The 25,911-nt window shown below is 42.5% G+C and overlaps 1 protein-coding gene across 5 annotated transcripts in view; it reads left to right on the forward strand.

Annotated features, from left to right (window-relative positions):
* PIWIL2 (piwi like RNA-mediated gene silencing 2) overlaps positions 1-25,911 on the forward strand; it is a 91,111-nt gene that overhangs the window by 23,793 nt on the left and 41,407 nt on the right. For all 5 annotated transcript variants that reach the window (XM_009454917.5, XM_528083.9, XM_003311634.7 and 2 more), the window contains 10 exons: positions 355-435; positions 741-854; positions 14,484-14,672; positions 15,251-15,335; positions 16,385-16,474; positions 18,381-18,521; positions 20,403-20,516; positions 21,556-21,744; positions 24,771-24,872; positions 25,469-25,585. In XM_009454917.5, the coding sequence (XP_009453192.3) occupies positions 355-435; positions 741-854; positions 14,484-14,672; positions 15,251-15,335; positions 16,385-16,474; positions 18,381-18,521; positions 20,403-20,516; positions 21,556-21,744; positions 24,771-24,872; positions 25,469-25,585 (1,222 nt within the window). The remainder of the gene's footprint in view (positions 1-354; positions 436-740; positions 855-14,483; positions 14,673-15,250; positions 15,336-16,384; positions 16,475-18,380; positions 18,522-20,402; positions 20,517-21,555; positions 21,745-24,770; positions 24,873-25,468; positions 25,586-25,911) is intronic.

Raw genomic sequence — 25,911 nt, forward strand, 5'->3', positions numbered from 1 at the left:
TAAACATAGCTCCCTTTGCCACACTGTTATTCACACACTTAGCAATGGGCTGTCTTGCATTCTTCGTAGTTAGTGGTGAAAAGTAACGTAATAAAACCTTGGAAACCAACTCAGTGTTTGGTCAGCTAGTAAGTGGAAAAGACTGCTGTCATTTTGCTTTGCTTTTTCAGTCAAATGCTTTGGCAGTTTTTGGTTTTCTTTTAACAAGATTGTTCTCAATATAAAAGCTGTCTTCTGCAAAGAGCACAAACATTTCTAACCGTTCAGACTTCCAAAGGCAAATGTAGCTAAGAATAATGGAACATAATTTTATTACTCTTCTATTAGAAAACTCATACTTGCTTTTTATTTCAGGGTAATGAAACTTTTAGATATGAAGCTTGTGGGGAGAAACTTTTATGACCCTACAAGTGCTATGGTACTACAGCAACACAGGTTGGTACTTTTTTCCCTTCCCTCACTTTTGAATGTTCTGGAAAGAAAGTTTCCATTACAACCATTGTATTTAGTACTATAATGTCAGCAGTAGTTTATGGTAGTGAATACAGTTTATCAATTAAATCTCTTCCTTAGTTTGGTTTTTCAGTAAGTTTGCAACAATGTCAATTAACTTAGTTTCTTGAGGCTTTCTCATTACTATTAGGGAAGGGCAGTATCACCTCAAAGTATTGTTCACATGGGGGCGTGGAAGTATATGTGTTCTTCGAAAATCCTACAGTTGAGACCACCTCTCTCTCCAGATTGCAGATCTGGCCAGGCTATGCAGCTAGCATCCGAAGGACAGATGGAGGGCTCTTCCTGCTAGCTGATGTCTCCCATAAGGTCATTCGGAATGACTGTGTGCTGGATGTCATGTGAGTGAATGGTGGGGTCTATCTTTAACATGCTGATGATTTTCTGAAAAGTTCAGTAACAGCTGGTAATAACACACATTAGACATTGTTCTGTTTGTTTGTTTTTTCCCCCAGAGACAGGGTCTTGTTTTGTCACCCTGGCTGGAGTACAGTGGTTTGATCATAGCTCGCTGTAACCCTGAACTCCTGGGTTCAAGTGATCCTACCACCTCAGCCTTCTGAGTAGCCAGGACTACGGGTGTGCTACCATGCCCAGCCAATTTTTAATTTTTTTTTTTTTTTTTTTTTTTTTGTAGAGATAGGGTCTTGCTATGTTTCCCAGCTTGCTATGTTTCCTGGCTTCAAGGGATCCTCCTACCTCAGCCTCTCAAGGTGTTGAGATTATAGGCATGAGTCATGGCACCCAGCCCTGTTTAGATTTTTAGTTGTAGAATAACTGAACTGAATATATATGCCCTTGTCTCTAGTCCTCCTGAGATAAGCATCTGAATAGACATCTGCTGTGATTTGAGAAGGAGTTTTGTTTAAATTTGTGGTTAGGAGAACTTGGTTTGATATATGCACATGCTGAGTTTGCATATAATAATATACAATGTATGTGTTACTGTAGTAAATACAGATGAGTATATATATATATTTTAATTGAGACAGAGTCTCACTCTATCACCCAGGCTGGAGTGCAGTGGTGCAATCTTGGCTCACTGCACCCTCTACCTCTTGGGTTCAAGTGATTCTCCTGCCTCAGCCTCCTGAGTAGCTGGAATTATAGGCGCCCGCCACCATGCCCGGCTAATTTTTTTTTCTTTTCTTTTCTTTTTTTTTTCTTTTTTTTTTTCTGAGAGAGAGTCTCTCTCTGTTGCTTAGGCTGAAGTGCAGTAGTGTGATCTCAACTCACTGCAACCTCTGCCTCCTGGGTTGAAACAATTCTCTTGCTTCAGCCTCCCGAGTAGCCAGGACCACAGGTGCATGCCTCCATGTCTGGCTAATTTTTTGTATTTTAGTAGAGATAGGGTTTCACCATGTTTCCCAGGCTCGTCTTGAACTCCTGAGCTCAGGAGATCTGCCCGCCTCAGCCTCCCAAAGTGCTGGGATTACAGGCACAAGCCACCGTGCCCAGCCAGATGTGTATAATTTTTAGTGGTTGCATGAAATCTCATCTTACACATAAGTCTCTGTACATCTGATTTTTTTAGGCCATGTACTTAGAAGTAGAATTACTTAATGGAAGGGCTGAACATTCTAAATCCTTTTAATATATATCTAATATAATATGATAGTTAACTGTATCTTGACAAATTACCCTGTAGAAGATTTATTCAGTTTCTTTTCCCACCAGCTATGTACAACCACTGGGTGTTATCGGGCTTGTAAATCTTTGCTCCTCTGACCATTTCATTCATTGCTTCAGTGTATACTTACTGAGCTCCAGTTATGAACCAGAGTCTTAGGACCTATCAGATAGCAAAACAAAGATCCCTCCCCTCACGAAGCCTCTGTTGTTACCAGGGGAGATGAACAGTAAATAATAAATATAATAAATAAATTGTATAGTGTAATAAAAGCGATAAGAGCCATGGAAAAAAGAAAAAGAGCACACGGTCAGGGCAATCAGAAGTAGTGGGGCAGGGGGCGGAGAATTGCAGTTTTAAGTGGAGTGGTCAAGCTCATTTGAGCAAACGCTTGAAAGAGGTAAGAGGTTAGCCAGGTGAAGGGAGAAGAAGCTTTTGGCATGTGGACAGCTCAGGCACAGACCTTAAGACAGAAACAGGCCTGGTGCAGGCACATGCAGGGTGCCTAGAGCTGAGTGAGCAAGCAGGGTGATGGAGGGGCAGAGCAAATGGAGGAGCTGATTACATAGGGCTTTGTAGGGCTTTTGTGAGGGTTTTAACTTTCACTCTGAGTGAAATGCAGGACTTTGAGCAGTGCACTGGCAAGACCCAACTTGGACTGTGAAAGGATCCCTGTTTTTGCTGTGTGGAGAATAGACTTGGCTGACTGAGGATGGAAGTGGGAACACCAGTCAAGAGCCTGTGGTAATCCAGTGGAGCCATGAGGATGGTAGCGATGGAGGTGGTAAGGAGTCAGATTCTGGACATCTGTATTTTGAAAGTGGCACTTAAGTGGATTTCCTGAGTGCATGTGGGATAAGAGAAAGAGAAGCTGAAGATGCCTTGAACTTTTTTATAATTATTCTGTATCTCCTAGACTTTGTCAGCTCCTCTGGCAGAGGCCGTGTCTTTTTTGCTCACCCTGTACACTTAGACTTAATATAGGGCTTAGCACTGTCAAAAGACACAATTATTGGCTTTTATTTGGAGTTCATGAATTGGGTAACACCTTGAGGGTTCTGATGAGCTGAGCAGCGGAGGTTGGCTTTATAGACAGAAAAGGGCCAGAGAATCAGAAACAGAACAAAAAGGAGATTGGTCGTTTGTTACTTTCCTTGTAAAGGTTAAAGCAGAGGGGACATCTTTATCATACTAAAACTGGCCTGTTTGGGGATTTGGCTATTATGTCTCTCTCCTGATTTCTCAGAAAGTCAGATAAAGATCTTAGTTTCTATTTGGTGGCATGGAACTTCAGCATGAGTAACTCCATTTTGGTTTGCTCTGTTGGGCCTAGTGCAGGAGCCCAGTCCAAGCCAGTAGCCTCCTGTAAGTTTTATTTAATTGTACACAGTAAATATTCAAGAATATTTATTAAATAAAAGTATATGTCTTCAAATCTGCTATTGCTTTTTTTTGCAGTTTCTGCCTTTGCTTTTATATATTTATTTTTCTTGCATGTACTTTCAGTGAATGCCTTTGCTTTTCTGCTTAGAAAGGTCTGCTTGGCCAGGGATGGTCTGGTTCATGGCTATAATCCAGCACTTTGGGAGGCCAAGGTGGGAGGATTGCTTGAGGCCAGGGGTTCAAGGCTGCAATGTGCTATGGTAGTGCTACTGTACTCCAGCCTGGGCAAGCAAGTGAGACCCTGTCTTCAAAAAAACAGAACTAGTTTTTATTTTCCATTTTTTTTTGTCTTTTTTGAGATGGAGTTTCACTCCTGTTGCCCAGGCTGGAGTGCAATGACATGATGTTGGCTCACTGCAACCTCCACCTCCCGGGTTCAAGCGATTCTCCTGCCTCAGGCCTTCTGAGTAGTTGCCACCACACCTGGCTAATTTTTGTATTTTTAGTAGAGACAGGGTTTCGCCATGTTGGCCAGGCTGGTCTTGAACTCCTGACTTCAGGTAATCCACCTGCCTCAGCTTCCCAAAGTGCTGGGATTACAGGCATGAACCACCACGCCAGGCCTATTTTCAGTGTTTCAAACTCTATGGATTTACTTGATATGAAGTTGGGATTATCATGGTTGTCTCTGTACTATTATACAATTTATTGAAAAACATTCTTTTTTTCCACAGCTTCAAATCACTGCCTTATATGCTAAAATACCTGGATTTATTTCTGAACTTTCAGTTTGAGCTATTGGTCCAAACTAATGTGATTCTATCTAAAATACTGTACTTTTTTTGGTTTTTGATATTTGTCAGAATTTTATTTTCAGAATCTTCATGGTGAATGTCACCCACATACTCTTTCATTTGATCCTTTGAATAATTTAGTGAAAATAAGAAAAAAGTTGTTAAGCATTTTGATGGGCATTGACTAGGGAGAATGTTCACTTAGTCTTCCTGTTGAAAAATATGGCATGTCTTTCCATTTATTGAAATTTATTTTGTTTTGGCCAGATGCGGTGGCTCACCTCTGTAATCCTGACATTTTGGGAGGCCAAGGCAGGAGGATCAGTTGAGGTCAGCAGTTCAAGACCAGCCTGGCCAACATGGTGAAACCCTGTCTCTGCTAAAAATACAAAAATTAGCCAGGCGTGGTGGCACACGCCTGTAATTCTAGCTACTTAGGAGGCGGAGGCACGAGAATCGCTTGAACCCGGGAACCCGGGAGGCAGAGGTTGCAGTGAGCCAAGATCATGCCATTACACTCCAGCCTGGGTGACGGAGTGAGACTGTCTTAAAAAAAAAAAAAGAAAAAAAGGTCCGAGCGCGGTGGCTCACGCCTGTAATCCCAACACTTTGGGAGGCCGAGGCGGGCGGATCACGAAGTCAGGCGATCGAGACCATCCTGGCCAACACGGTGAAACCCCATCTCTACTAAAAATACAAAAAATTATCCGGGCGTGGTGGCGGGCACCTGTAGTCCCAGCTACTCAGGAGGATGAGGCAGGAGATTGGCGTGAACCCGGGAGGCGGAGCTTGCAGTGAGCCAAGATTGTGCCAGTGCACTCCAGCCTGGGCGACAGAGTGAGACTCTGTCTCAAAAAACATCAGTTGGCATTTTGATGGTCATTGACTAGGGAGACTGTTCACTGAGTCCTATTGAAAAATATGGCATGTCTTTCCATATTTATTGAAATTTATTTTGTTTTGGCCAGGTACAGTGGCTCATGCCTGTCATCCCAGGACTTTGGGAGGCCGAGGCAGGCGGATCACTTGAGGTCAGGAGGTTGAGACCAGTCTAGCCAACATGGTGAAATTCCATCTCTACTAAAAAAAAAAAAAAAAAAAATTGGTGTGGTGGCGCAGGGCTGTAGTCCCAGCTACTCCAGAGGCTGAGGCAGGAGAATGGCTTGAACCTGGGAGGTGGAGGTTGCAGTGAGCCGAGATCGTGCCAGTGTACTCTAGCCTGGGCAACAGAGCGAGACTTCGTCTGGGGAAAAAAAAAATATTTTTATTTTCTCCACAGTTATCTTGGATTTTTTTTGTTAAAAAAATTCATTCCTTTCTTTCCTTCCTTCTTTCCTCCTTTCTTCGAGACAAGGTCTCATTTCATGGCCCAGACTGAAGTGCAGTGGCTATTCACAGGCATGATCATAGCTCACTGGAGCCTTGAATTCTTGGCTCAAGTGATCTTTCTGCCTCAGCTTCCTGAGTAACTGGGGCTACAGGCTTGTGCCACTATGCTCAGCTATTTTTTTTCTAAGCACGTAATTTTATATGTACTTAACCACTAATTTAAGCTCAAATTCACACCGAGTTGTGTAATCCCTTCACTATACATTGAAAACACTAGGTATTTTGTCAGTTTCATTCCCCTCCCGTCCAAATACCACATTTTTGGGGTGATCTAGATCTAGCTTTGAGAACCTCTTCTCCAAGATAGTGAGAAGGCCTGTGTCAGGCATTACCCCGTTATGTCACACATGGACCCTCTCAGTGTAGCTGCTCAACCCCGAGAGCATGTCCATGTCTGTCAGGGAGCTCTGCAGGCTGTCCTCCCTTGTCCCCTGCAGCTGTTACTGGCTTGGTGTTCTACCACCTTCGTTCCCTGTTCTTATGGATCACTGGAAACCACAGAAGAGCATTTATTTTCCTGGAGGTGAGAAGAGCTCGGTGTTTAAAAATGTAACAGCTTTTCTTTTCATCACCCAGGAATGGTTTGCATACTTCTAAAGGGTAGTAAGTCAACTAAGGTTTACAAAATAAGGTTACTTTCTTATGTCACTTGTAAGTTCTCAATTGATTTAATGAGCCATTCCTACTGAATTCAATACCATCTTAGAAATGTCTGTTAGAACCTGATTGGCTTCAGTTCGGCGGGTTGCTCTCCCGACTGGCTGAACCATCACTGTCTTGGGGTTCCTCTTCCCTTCTTTTTTTTTTTTTTTTTTTTTGGTTGAGATGGAGTCTTGCTCAGTTGCCCAGGCTAGAGTGCAGTGGTGCGATCTCAGCTCACTGCAACTTCCACCTCCCAGGTTCAAGCGATTCTCCTGCCTCAGCCTCCTGAGTAGCTGGGACTACAGGCGTGCGCCACCACGCCCAGCTAATTTTTGTATTTTTAATAGAGACAGGGTCTCACCACGTTGATGAGGATGGTCTCGATCTCTTGACCTTGTGATCCACCTGCCTCAGTCTCCCAAAGTGTTGGAATTACAGGCGTGAGCCACCGCGCCTGGCCCCCTCTTCCCTTCTTAAGGGGAATCTCCTGTATGTCAGATCTCATAACTGCTGTTTTCTTGATTTATTCCCTTGTTTTAGTGTAGTATATATACTCCAGTATTTTCCAGAAGAAATGTGCATTGGAGGAAATTATTTTGAGACCTTACATGTTTGAAAAATGTCTTTAGCTTACAAAGTAGTTGTCTAGTTTGATCGGGTATATAACTCTAGGTTATAAATCTAGTTTGGAGATACTTTACCCTGAGAATTTTGAAGGCACTACTCCATCGTCCTTGCTTTTAGATTTACTGTTGAAAGATCTAAAGCTGTTTTAATTTCTGATTCCAGAATCTTTGTATGTCTCTCCTTACCCTGTCCTGCCCCTTTGGGAGCTTTGGGAGTTTTTCTTTACTGTTGTCTTCTGAAATTTTATTTGTTCTTTATTCCTTCCTGCATCCCTCACTATTCTATATGAGATTATTTTCCCTTTGCCTGAAGAACTGCTTGTAATATGTCCTTTAGTGTGGACTCTGCTGGTGACAGATTCTTTTAATTTTTATCTAAAAATGTTTTCCAACTTGCCTTTAACTTAAAATTCTGGATTTGGCAGTTATTTTCTTTTCGCCCTTTGAGAAATATTTTCTGGCTTACATTCTTTCCTTTTTTTTTAATTTTTATTTTTTGATGGAATCTCACTTGGTTACCCCAGTTGGAGTACAGTGGCACGATCACAACTCACTGCAGCCTCAAACTCCTGGGCTCAAGCAATCCTCCCACCTCAGTCTCCCAAGTAGCTGGGACTACAGGGATGCACCATCACACCTGGCTAATGTTTTAATTTTTTCATAAAGGCAGGGTCTCACTGTGTTGCCAAGGCTGGTCTCGAACTCCTGGGCTCAAGTGATTCTCCTACCTCAGCCTCCGAAAGTGCTGGTGTGAGGCACTGTGCCCAGCCTATTTTATTTTTATTTTTGTAGAGATGCAGTTTGACTGTGTTGCCAAGGCTGACCTCGAAATCCTGGCCTTAAGTTATCCTCCTCCTACATCGGCCCCCTAAAGTGCTAGGATTACAGGTGTGAGCTATTGCACCTGGCCTGTGGTTTACATTATTCCTGTTGACAAATCAATCACCAGTGATACTGTTATCTTTTTAATTTTTTTTATTTTTGTCTTTGGCTTTCGAAGTTTTACTGTAATGCATCTAGTTGTGATTTCTGTTAAAAAAAAAATCATGGCACTTGTTAAAGAATGATAAGGCAGACTTTATTCAGAACCAGTGCAATGGGCACAAGGACCCCTGCAGTGGGGATTTACAGTATGGGAGAGAGATTGGGCTCAACTCAGAATACAACAAGGAAAAGTGGGAATTTATAGTCTAGGAGAAGGATCGGGGTCAGTGGATGAAAAATTAGTGATAGGAACCATTTGGAGTCAGGGGGTTTCACCAAATTTTTACAGTTGGGTTGCTGGTCTAATGGGCCTCCAACCATAGGCTCTCAGGAAAGGCCTAAATTGGTATGAAGCCTTATCTGGCTTCTTCTAAAGAGTACTGTTCTCTATGTTGAGCAGAAAAGACAGTCCGGAACAAACAAAAATGCCTTATATGTATAGACAGCAGTAAAAGCAAAGCAAGCAAATGAAAAACAGAATTGACTGGGTGCAGTGACTCATGCTGATAATCCCAGCATTTTGGAAGGCTGAGGAGGGTGGATTGGTTGAGCCCAAGAGTTCGAAACCAGCCTGGGCAACATGGCAAAATCCTGTCTCTACAAAAAATGCAAAAATTAGCTGGGCATGGCGGCACGCATCTGTTATCCCAGCTACTCGGGAGGCCGAGATGGGAGAATCATCTGAGCTGGAATGTCAAGGCTGCAGTGAGTGTGAGCCATAATCGCACCACTGCACTCCAGCCTGGCCAATGGAGTGAGACCCTATTTAAAAAAAAAAAAAAGATAATGGCAAAAATATTTTCAAATGATGTACTTTCAAGACAAAAGGCTAATGACCTCACACAAAGATCTAGGTCTGATTATATGCTGGAGGCTGTACTTCTAAACCAAAAGGTCTATTTTATGTAAGGAAGTAAGGCTGATTGGCTTACATAAAGACCTAAGGCTAGTGACAAAGGGCTGTTTGATTATAAATATTGGGATTCAGCAACTAGAGCTTAATGAAACTAGTCACACCTCAGATGGTTGTTGGGATTGACTCACTTGACAGCAGATCTGAAGAACAAAGAGTTAAGCACAAGGGCCCAGTGAGTGGATTGTTGGTCTGAGAATCTGTGGAATGTTGCCTGGGAAGTTTTCAAAATTATCTTGGTTGGACCTCCAGAATTGTCAGAGGATGGTGAGACCTCTGTTCTATCGGAAATAAAAATAAAGCTGAATTTCTTGCTTACTGCAGTTAGAGACTATTGGTCTTCTATAGAATATTTGAGAAGAGTATAGTTCAGGGATTGCAGACTTGCAGATGGACAAGTAGGTCAGCATCTTCTGAGGAAGGGTGGTTACTCAGGCGAGACTCTTGTGAGTTGATTTGCCCTGAGAGGTATGCGTGTTGGATTAAGTCATCAGTGATTGGCTGGCTTATAGAAACAAGGGGATGACGTTGATTAGTTGGCTTGCAAAAGTGTGTTTGCTGAATAAATTGATGTAGATTAATTTAACAGGCTTAAAACCCATTCTTATGGCTACTTATTACTATGGTGACAGAGTAATCCATCTTTTCCAGTTTGTGGGAATTTTATTCTCAGGAGTATATGAATATTTGTTTTATTGTTTAGTTTCTTAGATATTAATCTTAAATTCATAAAGAATTTTCTAAAATTGGCTAGCAAGCTAACCTGTTTTTTTAATGATCTTTTTTCTTTTTTTTCTTTTTTTTTTTTGAGATAGAATTTCACTCTTGTTGCCCAGGCTGGAGTGCAATGGCGTGATCTCGGCTCACTGCAACCTCCGCCTCCTGGGTTCAAGCGATTCTCCTGCCTCAGCCTCCTGAGTAGCTGGGATTACAGTCATGTGCCACCACACCTGGCTAACTTTGTATTTTCAGTAGAGAGAGGGTTTCTCCATGGTGGTCAGACTGGTCTTGAACTCCTGACCTCAGGTGATCCACCCACCTCGGCTTCCCAAAGTGCTGGGATTGCAGGCGTGAGCCACCGCGCCTGGTCAATGATCTTTTTTCTTACAAATTTGAAATACCACCTTATTCTACACTCAGTATTAATCTGTTTGAGTCTTATTTCCAGATCTTTTATTCTGTTCCATTAATTTCTTTTTTCAGATGTGTAAAGGTACAATTGACATCCGTAAAAAACCCACACACATTTAAAGTATACAGTTTGATGAGTTTTGATATATGTATATATATTTGATATATTTCACCTGTGAAACGTTACAGTGAAGAAAGTAGACATGGCCATTGCCCCAAAATGTACTCAGGTCTCTCTGAAGCCTCTTCCCACTTCTGTTCCTCCTCTGCACGCCATGGGCAGCAAATGCTAGTCAGCCTTCTGTCACTAGAGATTTTTCTGCATTTTCTAGAATTTTATATAAATGGAATCACTATGTTCTTGTTCTTTTTTATTGTATTTATTTTATTTTTTATTTTATTTTTTTTTGGCGGGTGGGGGGACAGAATCTCTCCCTGTCACCCAGGCTGGAGTGCAATGGTGCGATCTCAGCTCACTGCAACCTCCATCTCCCGGGTTCAGGTGATTCTCCTGCCTAGCTGGGATTACAGGTGCCTGCCACCACGCCCAGCTATATAAAAACATTTTTTTAAATAGAGATGGAACCTCACTATGTTGCCCAGGCCGGTCTCGAACTCCTGGGCCCAAGCAGTTCTCCTACCTAGCCTCAGCCTCCCAAAGTGCTGGGATTATAGGCATAAGGGGGGCGAGGAAGAAGACCCACCCAACAGCCCACCCACCCACCTGCCTGCCTGCTGTTGTTTTCTGGTTGGCTTCTTTCACTTAGCGTTATTTTGAAATCATTCACATTGTTGTATGTTGCAAATGTTCATTCTTTTAATTACTGGGTAGTGTTCCATTTTGTGGCTCTCCCACAATTTATTCACCCATTGTTTCCAGGTTCTTTCCAGCTTTTGGCTGTTACAAATAAAGTTGCTATAAATATTAGTGTACAAGTCTTTGTGTGGACATATACTTTCATTTGTCTTGGTTAGTAGATACCTGGGAGCGGAATGGCGAGTCATATGGTAGGTGTGTGTTTAATTTTATAAGAAAGTCTTTCCCAAAGTGTCTGTACTGTTTTACATTCCCACTAGCAGTGCCTGAGAATTCAGGTTGTTCCACATTCTCACGAATACTTGGTTTAGTCAGTCTTAATTTTAGAAATTTTAACCAGTGTACAGTGGTATCCAATTGTGGTTTTGATTTACATTTTCCTAGTGAATAGTGATATAGAGCATCTTTTCCTGTGTGTACTTCCCATTCATTTGTCTGCTTTGGTGAAGTATCTGTTCGTATCTTTTGCCTATTTTAAATATTTGGGTTGTTGTTTTTACTGAGTTGTGCAGTAATTCATTACATATAAGAAGTACAGATACTTTATCAGGTGAATGATATGCACGTATCATATGATATATGCATATTTTCTTCCATTTTGTAGCTTGTCTTTGCATTTTTCTTAAAGGTGACTTTTTTTTTTGAGACAGAGTCTTGCTCTGTTGACTGGAGCGCAGTGGTGCAGTCACATCTCACTGCAGCCTTGGCCTCCAGGACTCAAGCAATCCTCTCACCTCACCCTCCTGAGTAGCTGTGACTACAGGCATGCACCACCATACCCAGCTAATTAAAAAAATTTTTTTTTGTAGAGATAGAGTTTCACCACGTTGCCCAGGCTGTTCTTGAACTCCTGGGCTCAAGTGATCCTCGTAAAGTGCCGGGATTACAGATGTGAGCCATCACACCCGGCCAGTGGTCCCTTTTATTTGTTTTTTATTCTTTTATTATTTATTTTTTGAGACAGGGTATCGCTCTTTCACCCAGGATGGAGTGCAGTGGCGCCATCTCAGCTCACTGTAGCTCTGCCTCCTGGGCTGATTCTCATGCCTTGGCCTCCTGAGTAGCTGGGACTACAGGCATGCGCCACCACACACCTGGCTGTTTTGTACTTTTAGTAGAGATGGGGTTTCACCATGTTGCCCAGGCTTGTCTCTAAATCCTGAGCTCAAGTGATCCACCAGCCTCAGCCTCCCAAAGTGCTGGGATTACAGGCATGAGCCACCATGCCCGGCCCAGTGGTCCCTTTTAAGGAGTAGACATTTTTAATTCTGATGAAGTAGAATTTATACTTTTTCTTTCATAGGTTTTGGTTTTGTTGTCATATCCAAGAAATCATTGCCTAACTCGAGGTCGCAAAGATTTTCTGGTTTTTTTTTTTAGGTTTATAGTTTTGACTCATATTTAGATCTGCTATCCATTTTGAGTTAACTTTTACAGGTGATGTCAGGTAACGGTCTGAGTTCCTTTTGTTACATGTTTAATTATCATAGCACTGTTTTCTTGAAAAGATTGTCCTTCCCTACTGATTTACCTTGACACCTTTGTCAGTTATTATTTGATCATAAATGTGTAGGTTCTGTGTTTCATTCTCATGTAATTTAAGGCACAAATGTCCGTCTGAGCACTGCATTAGCTACAGTCCCTGATTTTTTTATTGTCTGATTTTTCATTTTCCTTCAGTTCAAGATATTTTCTCATTTCTCTTGTGCTTTCTTCTTTGATCTGTGGGTTATTTAGGGTGTATTATAATTTTCAAATATTTGGAGATTTCTTATTTTTCTTTCTGTTTAATACATTTTGGCAAGTCTGGATCGTTTATTTTTCTGATTTTTCTTTTTTTTTGAGATGGGGTCTCGCTCTGTCACCAGGCTAGAGTGCAGTGGCACGATCTTGGCTCACTGCAATCACTGCTTCCCGGGTTCAAGTGATTCTCCTGTCTCAGCCTTCTGAGTAGCTGGGACTACAGGCGCGCACCCCCACGCCCAGTTAATTTTTGTATTTTTAGTAGAAATGGGTTTCGTCATGTTGGCCAGGATGGTCTCGATCTCTTGACATCATGATCCGCCCACCTCGGCCTCCCAAAGTGCTGGGATTACAGGTGTGAGCCACTGCGCCCAGCCTATTTTTCTGATTTCTTTTTTTAAACTAACCTATCCATATTGAGACTGAAGACTCTGTTGTTTCTGTGGCGTGCAGCTGCTGATGTCTTTGCTCGGTTTTTCCTTATTATCATATTTTAACCTGGCTTCCTAGTGATCACCCCCTTGTCTGTAGAGCTTAGTCATTCGGATAATGATTTGGAGAGCAGTTATACTCAAACCCCATGACTCCATAAGGCTTCCATCTCTGCTAATGGATTTGTGTGTAGATTGAAGAATGCATTCAAAATTAAATGTAGTTCTCCCATCTTTTTTGGCTTTTAACTCTCAGCTGAGATTTCTTGGCTGTCTTCTAAGCATAGATGGTTTCCCAGTCAGCCAAGGATGTGTGGCCTTCTATGGCTTTCTGATTACCAGGATTTAGCCCTTAAATTTCTGGTTGATGCACTGCCCACCCCAACTTAGATGACAAATCTAGGCTAACAGAACTTTGCTTTTCTCCATTGCCACTTGTAGTTGGCTTGCCATGGGTTCCCATCCCTACCCCTAGATTAAGTTTTCTCTATCTCAAAAGGTTGTACACTTTTTGGTTCTATTTCTATAGGAGTCTCAAAATGACAAAGCTAGAGAATAGACTGGTAGTTACCAGATCTAGGGAAGGAGGGGGAGTGTGAATATAAAGGGCAGCAGGAAATAGTCCCTTGGTGGTGACATGCAACAGTTTGGTATCTGATTGTGGTAACCTATAGATGTGAGGAAACTGTATACACATACAAACACACCAGTGTATGTAAGTAACAATGAAAATGGAGTAAGATCTGTAGTCTAGTTAATGATATTATAGCAATGGCAGTTTTGTACATGAGACTCTATGTCCACATTTTGCAACTTTCTATGATTTGATGAGTATTTCAAAGTACGAAATTTTAAACAACTAATTTTAATTAATTTAGGGACAGGGCCTTACTTTGTCACCCAGGATGGAGTGCAGTGATGCTATCATAGCTCACTGTAGCCTCAAACTCCTGGGTTCAAGCCATCTTCCCACCTCCCTCAGTCTCTGGAGTATCTGGGACTACAAGGTACGCCACTACACCTGGCTAATTTTTTAAGTTTTTTAGAGATGGGGTCTCGCCATGTTGCCCAGGCTGATCTCAATATCCTGGGCTCAAGCAATCCTCCCACCTTAGCCTCTGGAATAGCTGGGACTACAACTGTGAGCCATCATGCCTGGTAGGCCTATATTCTCTATTTCCTGCAGTTCAGGCCCTCTTAAGCTTTTTCCTTTTTTTCCCCCCCGCCAAGGAAATAAGGTATCACTATGTTGCCCAGGCTGGTCTCCAACTTCTGAGTTCAAGCAGCCCTCCTGCCTCTGCCTCCTAAAATGCTGGGATTACAAGCGTGAGCCACTGCATCTGGCAAGAGTCCCATCTTTTAACACAACTGGAGCCTTCTGGTGCTATATAGCTGTGATTAGATTCCTCAATTACTTGATCCCCCATCCCTTTCATACTGTTCTGGATATACACTGTGATCCAAAAGTCTTTTATCTCTTTCCAAAGGCATGCCATTTATCAGCAGAATAAAGAACACTTCCAGGAGGAGTGTACTAAGCTTCTGGTTGGCAATATTGTTATCACCCGATATAACAATCGTACCTATCGTATTGATGATGTGGATTGGAATAAGACTCCAAAGGATAGCTTCACGATGTCTGATGGGAAAGAGATCACATTCTTGGAATACTACAGGTAGCAAGAAGAGACTGGGTTTGGGCCTCAGGGTGGGGGTTGGATGTAGTCCACGTTCTCCAGCAGATATTGAGTTCTGCAATAGCATACCACTTGACACTTTCAAAATAATTGAATTGGTAATGTGTCTAAGACTGAATGAGCTTGTTTGTGGGATTTGACTTGAGTATGCTACCATTATATCTTCAATTATTTTAGTAATTTGGAAGTTACTATATAAATTAATCTCAGGGCTTTGAATTGTTTTTCTGATTTTATTAGAAGTCTGGAGAGATTAAATTCAAGTCATTAATCATTTGACTGTCATTTCATGTTTCTATTGCCTGAGCCCTTTAGCCTGATGTTTTTAACAAAGTCTTTCTTGAACTTTTAGCCTTATTTCTCCTATATTTAATTGCAACATAATTTGAGCCTGCTTTTTCCGGTTATAAATATATTATGATCGGTTTGCAGTGGCTCCTTGACAAGAGTATTATGCAAATTATATACCTCAGTCCTGGTTAAGAGACTCAGACTATGGTGCTCTAAGAGTATTGATGCTGCTTCTGAAATTTTTTCCTGCCTCTACTCTGCTCTAGCAAAAATTATGGGATCACAGTTAAGGAAGAGGACCAGCCATTGCTGATTCACAGGCCCAGTGAGAGACAGAATAATCATGGGATGGTGAGTAGGGCTGTCAGGCTTACAATTCCAGCTTAAGTTCTTCATCCTGTCAGCTGCTTTTAGCCGTTCTCATGGCTTTGTGGGAGCTGTGGAGTAGCAATCGTAGTGTGGTTGCGGAAAGCTGTGCAAGTGTTTGTCTGTCTCATCCAGCCAGAGGCACCACTCACACTGGTAAGATCTGCTTTAGAAGTCCCCACGAGGCGGAACTAAATATCCACATAAGCTATTAGGTTAAAGAGTTAAGGAGAATTTCCAGTGAAGGAAGATTAAAACTCTGAATCCATGAGGAAAGGTATAGATATTCATTCATTCATTCATTTATTTATTTATTTATTTGACGGAGTCTGGCTCTGTCACCCAGGCTGTAGTGCAGCGGCGCAATCTCAGCTCACTGCAAGCTCCGCCTCCCGAGTTCACGTCATTCTCCTGCCTCAGCCTCCTGAGTAGCTGGGACTACAGGAGCCCGCCACCACCCCCGGCTAATTTTTTGTATTTTTAATAGAGACGGGGTTTCACCGTGTTAGCCAGGATAGTCTCGATCTCCTGACCTCGTGATTTGCCCACCTTGGCCTCCTAAAGTGCTGGGATTACAGGCGTGAGCCACTGCGCCTGGCCTAGACATTTACTTTAACAGGGCCAGAGGCTTAAGGAAGGTACCTTGTTACCTGACTCCTCTGTCTTAAATGTGAAGATTGAAGACCAGTAGGATACAGTGAGACTGAGGCACACTGCTTAGCAATAGGAGGCATCGTCTTAACCATTGTCTTGAGGCCCAAGAGGGACAGATTTTTTTTTTCTAGTTTTTACTCTCCTTTGACAGTTTCAGTATTTTTCCTTTGACCTAATACAACAGGCTGTATGTACAGTGACTGAGGGGGAAAGGATAAAATAGTTCTAGCATTTCACTGCTCTCTCCTCCAGGATTTTATACTCCTTAGTGTGCAAGGTATATCACTGCAGGAGCAGCCCTGGCCATGACATGTCCTGTATGGTCGGGAACATGAGCCTCTTGTACTGCCTTATTTTCCCTCTTCGTTCTCTCTTCAAAGCTGCTAAAAGGGGAAATCCTGCTGCTGCCTGAGCTTTCTTTTATGACCGGAATCCCAGAGAAGATGAAGAAGGACTTCAGAGCCATGAAGGTTGGAGTCCTGTGTTTTCAGCCGGAAATGCCCACTTTGTGAGGCAGCCTTTTGGTTAACAGTTTGAGTTAGAACCGAGCCACGTTCCAACTCTGATGTTGGCTTGCATTGTAACCTGGGCCTGTCCATTCTTCCAGCCTCCAGTTTTCTCCTCTGTAAAACATGATCCATGTCCCTTCCCACACACGATGTGAAAAAGCATATCAGAACTTCCTTTTGAAGGTCGTTAGAACAGTAGAGGGACTGGATTATAAAATAAGAAGAAACAAACAACTCTATCTTCATCCTCACCAGTCAGGTGGATAATTGTAAACTGGTCATATGACCATGGGTGAGGTTCTTTGAGAGCACTGAGTTATTGTAACATTTCTAAAGCCTTCAGTTTATTTGAAGGCATGGAGAAGATAATGAGGCAAAAAGCAAATAAGTCAGGAGATGAGGATGGTTTATCTTGTGGGGCCCTGAGTGTCCTGGGGGTGTTGGGCTCAGCTCCTGTGGGCAGGGCTGAGTAGCACAGATGGGTACAGCACCTAGCATCTAGGTGGCGTGAGTCCAGACCCCAGAGCCGGCCCGCCACACTCTGTCTGGGGCTGTCCACACTTGAACTCCTCTCTGCTGCCTCACTTTCCAGTCCATGTCTGTCTTAGACCCATATGCCACATACAGTTTTTAGTAACATCATAAAGAAAGAGCTTGAAGTGAAGCTCCAAATTCCTGTGAGAGATTTTTTTCATGTTTACCTTCCAATTCTTCTACTTTCACCTACCTTGTAGGTCAAGGCCTTTTCTATACAACTCCCGGTTGCCTGATGACTTTATGATCACAGAGCTGTATCTACCCCTGTAGACTTACTGACCCTAATGACTACCTCAGAGGGAATAACAGCTGTGCAATTCATTCATCTCAGAAGAATAAAGAAAGAACTCACTTACGTGATTCAGAATCTTCCTGCATACCTGTTAGATTTTACTCAACAATATTTAGCAAGTACCTATAAATGAGTCAAACACCATGACAAGTTCTGGGCAAAAAAGTGACTTATGGTAACATCAAATGACTAGTATGCTGTGGCATATAGTGTTAGACTGAATATGGTTTTCTATTTTGTTTGGCTGGATGCCTCACACATGGCATTTTTTACACATTTTTTCCCAAATTTTATTTCTTTTTCAATATTTGTTTTATTATACAGATGGGGTCTAGCTATGTTGCCCAGGCTGGTCTCAAATTCCTGGGCTCAAGTGATCTGCCTGTCTTGGCCTCCCAAAGTGCTGGGATTACAGGCGTGAGCCACTGTGCCAGGCCCCACATTTTAAGTAGGTGTAATCAAGCCCCTTTGTTCCTATTTCATAGGCTCTTATAGGAATTTTAAAGTCAAAATATGCTTTGAGAAAGAAATAAGATCCACACATCATGAAAGAGAGAGTCGATGACATTTGAAATTCTTCTATTATTCAATTTTTTTTTTTTTTTGGAGATAGTATCTTGCTCTGTTGCCCAGGCTGGAGGGCAGTGGCACAATCATGGCTCACTGCAGCCTCAATCCCTTGGGCTCAAGTGATCCTCCTGCCTCAGCCTCCTGAGTAGCTAGGAGTACAGGGCACGCACCACCATACCTGGCTAATTTTTAAAAGTTTTTTATAGAGACAGAGTCTTGCCCATGTTGCCCATGTTGGTCTCGAACACCTGGGCTCAAGCGATCCACCCACCTCATCCTTCCAATCAATTTTTAACCTTATATCACATTCACCTTCCTAAGAGATATATTTAATAAGTCCTTGAAGATGTTTGAAAATTTCTGCTGATTTCAATGGGAAAGAGAAACATTTTAGACCTACTGGGGTTTATTTAACTTCATATTGGTGAAGTTATCTTTATAAATTATCTTTATTTTAATTCTGTTTAGGATTTGGCTCAGCAAATCAATCTGAGCCCCAAGCAACACCATAGTGCTTTGGAATGCTTGCTGCAAAGAATTGCAAAGAACGAGGCAGCCACCAATGAACTGATGCGTTGGGGGCTCCGTCTGCAAAAGGATGTACATAAGGTAAACCAGAAAACGTGATGGTGTATGCGCATGTACGGAGACACGTGTGCAATATTTATGTGACCTTCCTTTTGTTGTCAGTATATTTTGAATGTTTGTCCATGTCATTTAATATTTTTCTAAGTTTTTTTTTTTTTTGAGACAGAGTCTTATTGGGATTACAGGTGTGAACCTCTGTGCCTGGTCATATTTTTCTAAGTATTTGTAATGGCTGCCTGATACTTTTTATTAACGGTTTTCTATCCTTTTACATTCAAATTGAATTTAGTATTTTTCTATTATAAATAATGATGCAGGGCAGGCATGGTGGCTCACGCCTGTAATCCCAGCACTTTGGGAGGCTGAGGCAGGTGGATCACCTTAGGTCAGGAGTTCGAGAAGAGCCTGGCCAGCATGGTAAAACCCCATCTCTACTAAAAATACAAAAATTAGCTGAGTGTCGAGGCACGAGCCTGTAATACCAGCTACTCGGGAGGCTGAGGTAGGAGAATCACTTGAACCCGGGAGGTGGAGGTTGCAGTGAGCCAAGATGGGGCCACTGCACTCTAGCCTGGGAGACAGAGGGAGAATCCATCTCAAAAAAATTAACTGATTTAAAAAAATAACGATGCAGTGTACATCCTTATAACTGAATCTTTGTGTGTGTTATTTATTTTTTTGAGACGGATTCCAAGTGATTCTCCTGTCTCAGCCTCCCGAATAGTTGGAATTACAGGCGCACACCACCATGCCTGGCTAATTTTTGTATTTTTAGTAGAGACGGAGTTTCACCATGTTGCCATGGCTGGTCTCTCAAGCTCTTGACCTCAAGTGATCCGCCTACCTCAGCCTCCCAAAGTGTTAGGATTACAGGTGTGAGCCACCACGCTAGCCCTTGTTTATTTTCTTTTTTCTGTTTTTTTAAGACGGGGTTTCATTCTTGTTGGCCAGGCTGGAGTGTAATGGTGCAATCTCGGCTCACTGCAACCTCCACCTCCCAGGTTCAAGCGATTCTCCTGCCTCAGCTTCCCAAGTAGCTGGGATTACAAGCACGTGCCACCATGTCCGGCTAATTTTTGTATTTTTAGTAGAGACGGGGTTTCACCATCTTGGCCAGGCTTGTCTTGAACTCCTGACCTCGTGATCCACCCGCCTTGGCCTCCCAAAGTGCTGGGATTACAGGTGTTAGCCACCACACCCGGCCCCCTTGGATATTAAGTCCAATTTATGAAGGTAAAATAATTTAGGGACATTTATGTTTTTAATACTTATATTTTATTTATTTATTTAAAAAAGTTTTTTTGAGACAGAGTCTTGCCCTGTCACCCAGGCTGGAGTGCAGTGGTGTGATCTCAGCTCACTGCAACCTCCTCCCGGATTCAAGTAAATCTCCTGCCTCTGCCTCCCAAGTAGCTGGGGACTACAGGCATGTGCCGCCACACCCAGCTAATTTTTGTATTTTCAGTAGAGACGGGATTTCACCATGTTGGCCAGGCTGGTGTCAAACTCCTGACCTCAAGTGATCTGCCCTCCTCGGCCTCCCAAAGTGCTGGGATTACAGGCGTGAGCCACGGTGCCCGGCCCCTTTAAAATATTTTTTAAAGATTGTTTTCCTTTATTCAGTCGTTCTAAATAGACAATGTTTTCAAATCCCTTTCTTGGGATATCATGTGGAAGCTTCAATAATGAAAGACTAGTACCTATAATAATTTTACCCATATAAATGTAGGTTTTTATTGACAGGGACTTTCACTGCTAGAAGCTTTATTATTCTGCTAGTCTCAAAAGTTCTAACAGGGACAAGTGTCTATGGTGGAGCTGAGCAGGCCTTAAGCAGTAGCAGTGTTTTTCTAAATAGTGTTTGAAAAGGCTCATGTCATAGATGGTTTATTTTCTGTTTAGATTGAAGGACGTGTTCTGCCAATGGAAAGAATTAACTTAAAAAATACTTCGTTTATCACATCTCAGGAACTAAACTGGGTTAAGGAAGTAACCAGAGACCCTTCCATCTTGACTGTAAGTGATTTTTGAAGTGATAAAGAGAGGACCAGTATTCCCCAAAGTGTGGGAATTAGGAAGCAGGAATGATCTAGAGTCTTCTTTTTTGAGGGAAAGTACCAATTGAATCCCCATTCTGAATTACCTACTAACCAGGGATCCTTCAAACAGAGCAGTTGATGAGTTGTTAGAGCTAAGCCCTTTGCCTGACCATAGACTTAGGGAAAGGAAATAAATTGCTGTGGTAATTCACATAGTGCAAACCTGTTACCCACTGTCCCTTCTTTCTTTCTCTTTTCCCCCTCTTTTTCCCCGGGAGTATCTAGAGGGTATTTGTATCCGTGAAAGAAGTTAGATTAAAACAGTACCTCACCTAGGGAACTAATAATACACTAGCTATTTGTATCAAAGTACAAAATGGCGTATAATTACTTCTCAGTGTTTTTGACCAACATGGACTTCATGGCCAGATATATAAAAACAGATATATAAAATGCTTGTTTTTAAATGTTTTATTGAAATATAAACGAAAAGCACACTTATAAACGTGTAACTTGATGAGTTTTTTTTTTTAATTAAATAGACCTGTGTAATCCACACCAAGGGTTAAGATGCAGAACTTTACCAGCACTCCAGGAGCCCCCTCCATTCTCCCAGTTCCTGCCTATCCCTTACCCCTCACACACCCAGTATAACCACTGTCCTGACTTTTCACAGCACAGATTGATTTTACCAATTTCTGTACTTTACATATACATGGAATCATAGATTATATATTCTTCTGTGTCTGGCTTCTTTTCTTAAATTTGTGTTGGTGAGTTTCATCCTGTTGTTAGGCATGGTTGTTGCTCTTCCATTCTCATTACTGTATAACATTCCATTTTGAGACTACGCCACAGTTTTCTTATCATGTACGTTCATGTTAATACAGGAGTTAGATAAGACAGGATTCAAGCAATGAGAGTGAAAAGTAATTTATTCTCTAGAATGAAATCTTAAGTATGAGTTTGGGATATTTAAATTGTGAGAAATACTAAAAGCTCTTGGTTGTTCCTAGATCCCCATGCATTTCTGGGCACTTTTTTACCCAAAGAGAGCAATGGACCAGGCTCGAGAACTGGTCAACATGTTGGAGAAGATAGCCGGCCCCATTGGCATGCGTATGAGCCCACCGGCCTGGGTTGAACTAAAGGATGACCGAATAGAGACCTATGTCAGAACCATTCAATCCACGTTAGGAGCTGAGGTAAAAATGTAATTCCAATAAATTTATAGGATGTCCATTTTAAATTACTTAAATACTTAATTTTAATGTATCATGGTTATCAGTCTGCTGTTGATGATGCCCTAGAACTTGTCTTACCCATGCGCACATGAAATACTGATTGAAAAGTGTTCTTTATGCCCTTTGGTTAATTTTGCTTCTCTCACTCTGTGTTGGCACCCTCACTTACTCTAGTCTTCTTTTTCTTACGTAACTGGCTGAGAGAATAGCTGACTTAACTGTGGTTCATTATCTATAGAACATGTTGTGCTCAGAAAGCAGCAGCTTGGGTTAGGTGCCGTCTTGCACGATTCACTACTGAGCTGCCTCAGTCCGGCCTGGTTCAAGATTAAAATTACTCTGGTGATGAACTTGGCAGATGGCCCATTGATTGGGTCCTGATGACTGATCAGGAACACTAGAGCTGGCCAGGTCATAGCACTCACAACTTAGTGATGCAGGCTTTTCAGTTCTTATCCGTTTGTAAATAAAATAGAACAAGAGGAATAGGGAGAGAAAAAAGCAAGGGGAAGGCTTTTGGAAGTAATTAGCCCTTGAATTGAACATTCTGGTAAATTGTTCTGGTGAGTTCAATCCTAGAATTCAATCATCTTGGCATCATAGAGTTCTTTTTTTTAATTTTTTTTTAAGAGATTGGGTCAACTGGGCGCACAGCGGCTCACGCCTGGAATTCCAGCACGTTGGGATGCTGAGGTGGGCGGGTTGCTTGAGCCCAGGAGTTTGAGACCAGCCTGGGCAACATGGCAAAACCCTGTCTCTACAAAAAATCTAAAAATTAGCTGAGTGTGGTGGCATGCACCTGTAGTACCAGCTACTCAGGAGGCTGAGGTGGGAGAATCACCTGAGCCTGGGGAGGTTGAGGCTGCAGTGAGCTATGATCATGCCACTTTACTCCAACCTGGGCAACAGAGTGAGACCTTTTCTCCAAAAAAAAAAAAAAAAATGAGATACGATTTTACTCTGTCACCCATGTGGAGTACACTGGTGCGATCTTAGCTCATTGTTGCCTCAAACTCCTGGGCTCAAGCAGTCCTCCCGCCTCAGCCTTCCAAGTAGCTGGAACTACAGGCGTGGGCCATCACACCTGGCTAATTAAAAAAAAAAAAATTATAGAGACAGGGTTTCACTATGTTGCCCAGGCTGGTCTCGAGCTTCTGGCCCCAAGTGATCCTGCTGCCTCAACCTCCCAAAGCAGTGAGATTACAGGCGTGAGTCACCATGCCCAGCAGCATTCTGTTTTTGATCTGGCACTCTTGGTGTATCATTCACAACAGCACACTTGTATTCTTTCTTTGGTGTGTTTCTCTCTCTCTTTTTTTAGACACAAGGTCTTGGCTCTGTTGCTCAGGCTAAAGTACAGTGGCATGATCATAGCTGACTGTAACCTGAAACTTGAGGGCTCAAGGGATCCTCCTGCCTCAGCCTTCTGAGTAGCTGTAACTGTACATGTGCACCACCACTCCTGGCTAATTTTTAAATTTTTTGTAGAGATGGGGTCTCCTTCTGTTGCCCAGGCTGATCTCAAACTCCCAGCCTCAATCAGTCCTCCCACCTCCACCTCCCAAAGTGCTGGGATTACAGGTGTGAGCCACTGCACCCAGCCTGTGCATTCTCTATAATTCCATCCTGATCTACCATGCCTGTCATACTCTTCCATGGCCTCCCTCAGACCTGATCATAGATAAGTTCTGCTCTGCTTCCAAAAGAATAACCCAGCCCAGTACATCAGCTCCCCCATTTCACAACTTGTGTTCCCTTTTTGAGAGGGTACAACTGACAGTTTTCATGTGGCATGGATGTGAATTTCATTCATATCGCTTACCAACTTATCTCATAGCGGCCTTGCTCTGTCTGTTCATCTTTAAGGCATTCCATTATCATCTCTATGAGGAATCACAAACTCGTATGTCTCCAGGAGCCTGATGAGTATAAATGAGTGAAGTGGGCCAGGAGGGGAGTGAAATGAACTAAAGAGGGTAACTCCTGTGGCTGGAGATATAAACACAGGATTGCCAAAATGATTCTTAATGTGCTTGTTTGTTGATAAAGGCCAAAAACCTGGAATTGCATATGTGTGTATCTTCCTATGTTTAAATGTTAATTTAAACAAACATAAACACTTTTAAGTCATTGTAGGGCCTGAAAAAACGCACCTGTTTGCTGTGTCCAGTCCATAGGCTCCCAGTGCGCAGCTCCGTTCTCATGCCTTTGGAAATGCTTGATGTCGTTGCTGAATGTGTCCTCTGAACAGTCTTAACATTACACCAATCTTGATTTGGAGCAGGGTACCACTGATTTACCCTTTGTAGCAGTTTCTGGCTTAAAGGGTTGGCAATCTTCTTTCACTTGAGTGCTGCTTTTCTTTATTCAGGCTTTGAAAGGTCCTCTTTTTTCAATATTGGATTCCTTCAGCAGTGAGGAATAGATGATACCGACGTGCTGTGCTGCTGACAATATCATTCTGTCTCTTCACCAGAGTTAGGAGTGGCTGCTCATGAATTTGGCAATAGCTTCATTCCAGTTTGCATTTAGTTCTGAATGCTTTCTTGTAGTATTGCATTCCCTGTTTCCTTGGTTAAAGTTCTGTGGCATGAGTGTAATAAGTTGTTTAGTAAACCAAAGAGAGTAGTAAAAAACATTATACTGAATTGGAAGCAGCAAGTAATGTAAACCTTGCATGCATTCAAACCTGGTCCTTTTCCAGCCATCTGAGTCTTCTAATAGATAAATCTTTTGGTAATCAGGGCCAGCTCTGGGTAATTAATAGTAACATATTACCTATCTATACAGAACAGCCCTGAGCCAAAGAATGCTAATTCAGCTCCAAGGACCTTGTTCTGGTTGGAATGTCCACCCTCTTTATTTCAGTTCCCTGTCTTCCTTAAAGGTCCTTTGGCTTTGCATACTCAGAATACTGCCAACTAGAGTCCTGTAAAAGTCCCCAGAGAATTCCACAGCCTGACTTGTATATACCTTATCTCCTCAAGGGGAAGATACAGATGGTTGTTTGCATCATCATGGCCCCACGTGATGATCTCTATGGGGCCATCAAGAAGCTGTGCTGTGTGCAGTCCCCAGTGCCCTCCCAGGTGAGTGGGTGTTGGGGCAGGAGGCACAGATGGCACCTCTCGCCTCCCCTGAGGCTTGAGAAGAGGGATGTGTGTGTTCACAAAGACTAAAGTAGCTGTTAGAAGCCAGTATGTGCAGAGCCTTCTGGTGAAAGATTCTCCTGATTAGAGCAACCTGGCAAAGAGTAGATTGCTCTTCATAAGCTGCCCTCATGCTTCCAAATGAACAATTTCGCTTGTTCCGAGGTTGAGTCACCAGGTGGTTTCATGTGACTGAGTTCTGAGAGTGAATGTAGGCTTCATTCTGAAAGGGGAAAGCTGTTTTTCCTATGGGAGTTAAAAAAGCATTCCACTCTGCGTGAGATCCTTTTGAAAGTTTTCATTTGTTGGTTTTATTTTGTTTTGGGTTTGTGGTGTGTGTGTATGTGTGTGTGTGTTGTATTTTGCCCATGTGCATGCATGCCTAGAAACCCTAGAATTAGAATTATTAATGCGAAATGTGTTATCTTCTAGCTTGAGTTTCTTAAACAAATGTAATGTTTACTTTAGAGTTCAGATTTTCTGAGAGGTTGATAGTGACCTGCTTCTCCTGACACCTTTTGGTCCCTTCATTATAGGTTGTCAATGTTCGAACCATTGGTCAGCCCACCAGGCTTCGGAGTGTGGCCCAGAAGATTTTACTTCAGATTAACTGTAAATTGGGTGGTGAGCTCTGGGGAGTGGATATTCCTCTGGTGAGTGATGCCGAGATGGTTCAGTTTGCCTCTCCAGAGAATCCTCCAAGCTGTTTTCCTGTTTTTCCTTATTCGTTATGCTTCCTCTTCTCAACACTTACTCAGTAGTCTAAATGGCTCCCTGCCTCTTCAGCCCATTATCTAAGAACGGGTTTTATGTTTGTTTGTTTTTTGTTTTCTGTGTTTTTGAGACGGATTCTTGTTCTTGTCGCCCAGGTTGGAGTGCAATGGCACGATCTTGGCTCACTGCAACCTCCGCCTCCCAGGTTCAAGCAATTCTCCTGCCTCAGCCTCCTGAGTAGCTGGGATTACAGGTGTCCACCACC

Source organism: Pan troglodytes, chromosome 7, assembly GCF_028858775.2.
Source record: "Pan troglodytes isolate AG18354 chromosome 7, NHGRI_mPanTro3-v2.0_pri, whole genome shotgun sequence".
In the NCBI taxonomy this organism is placed as follows: Eukaryota; Metazoa; Chordata; class Mammalia; order Primates; family Hominidae; genus Pan; species Pan troglodytes.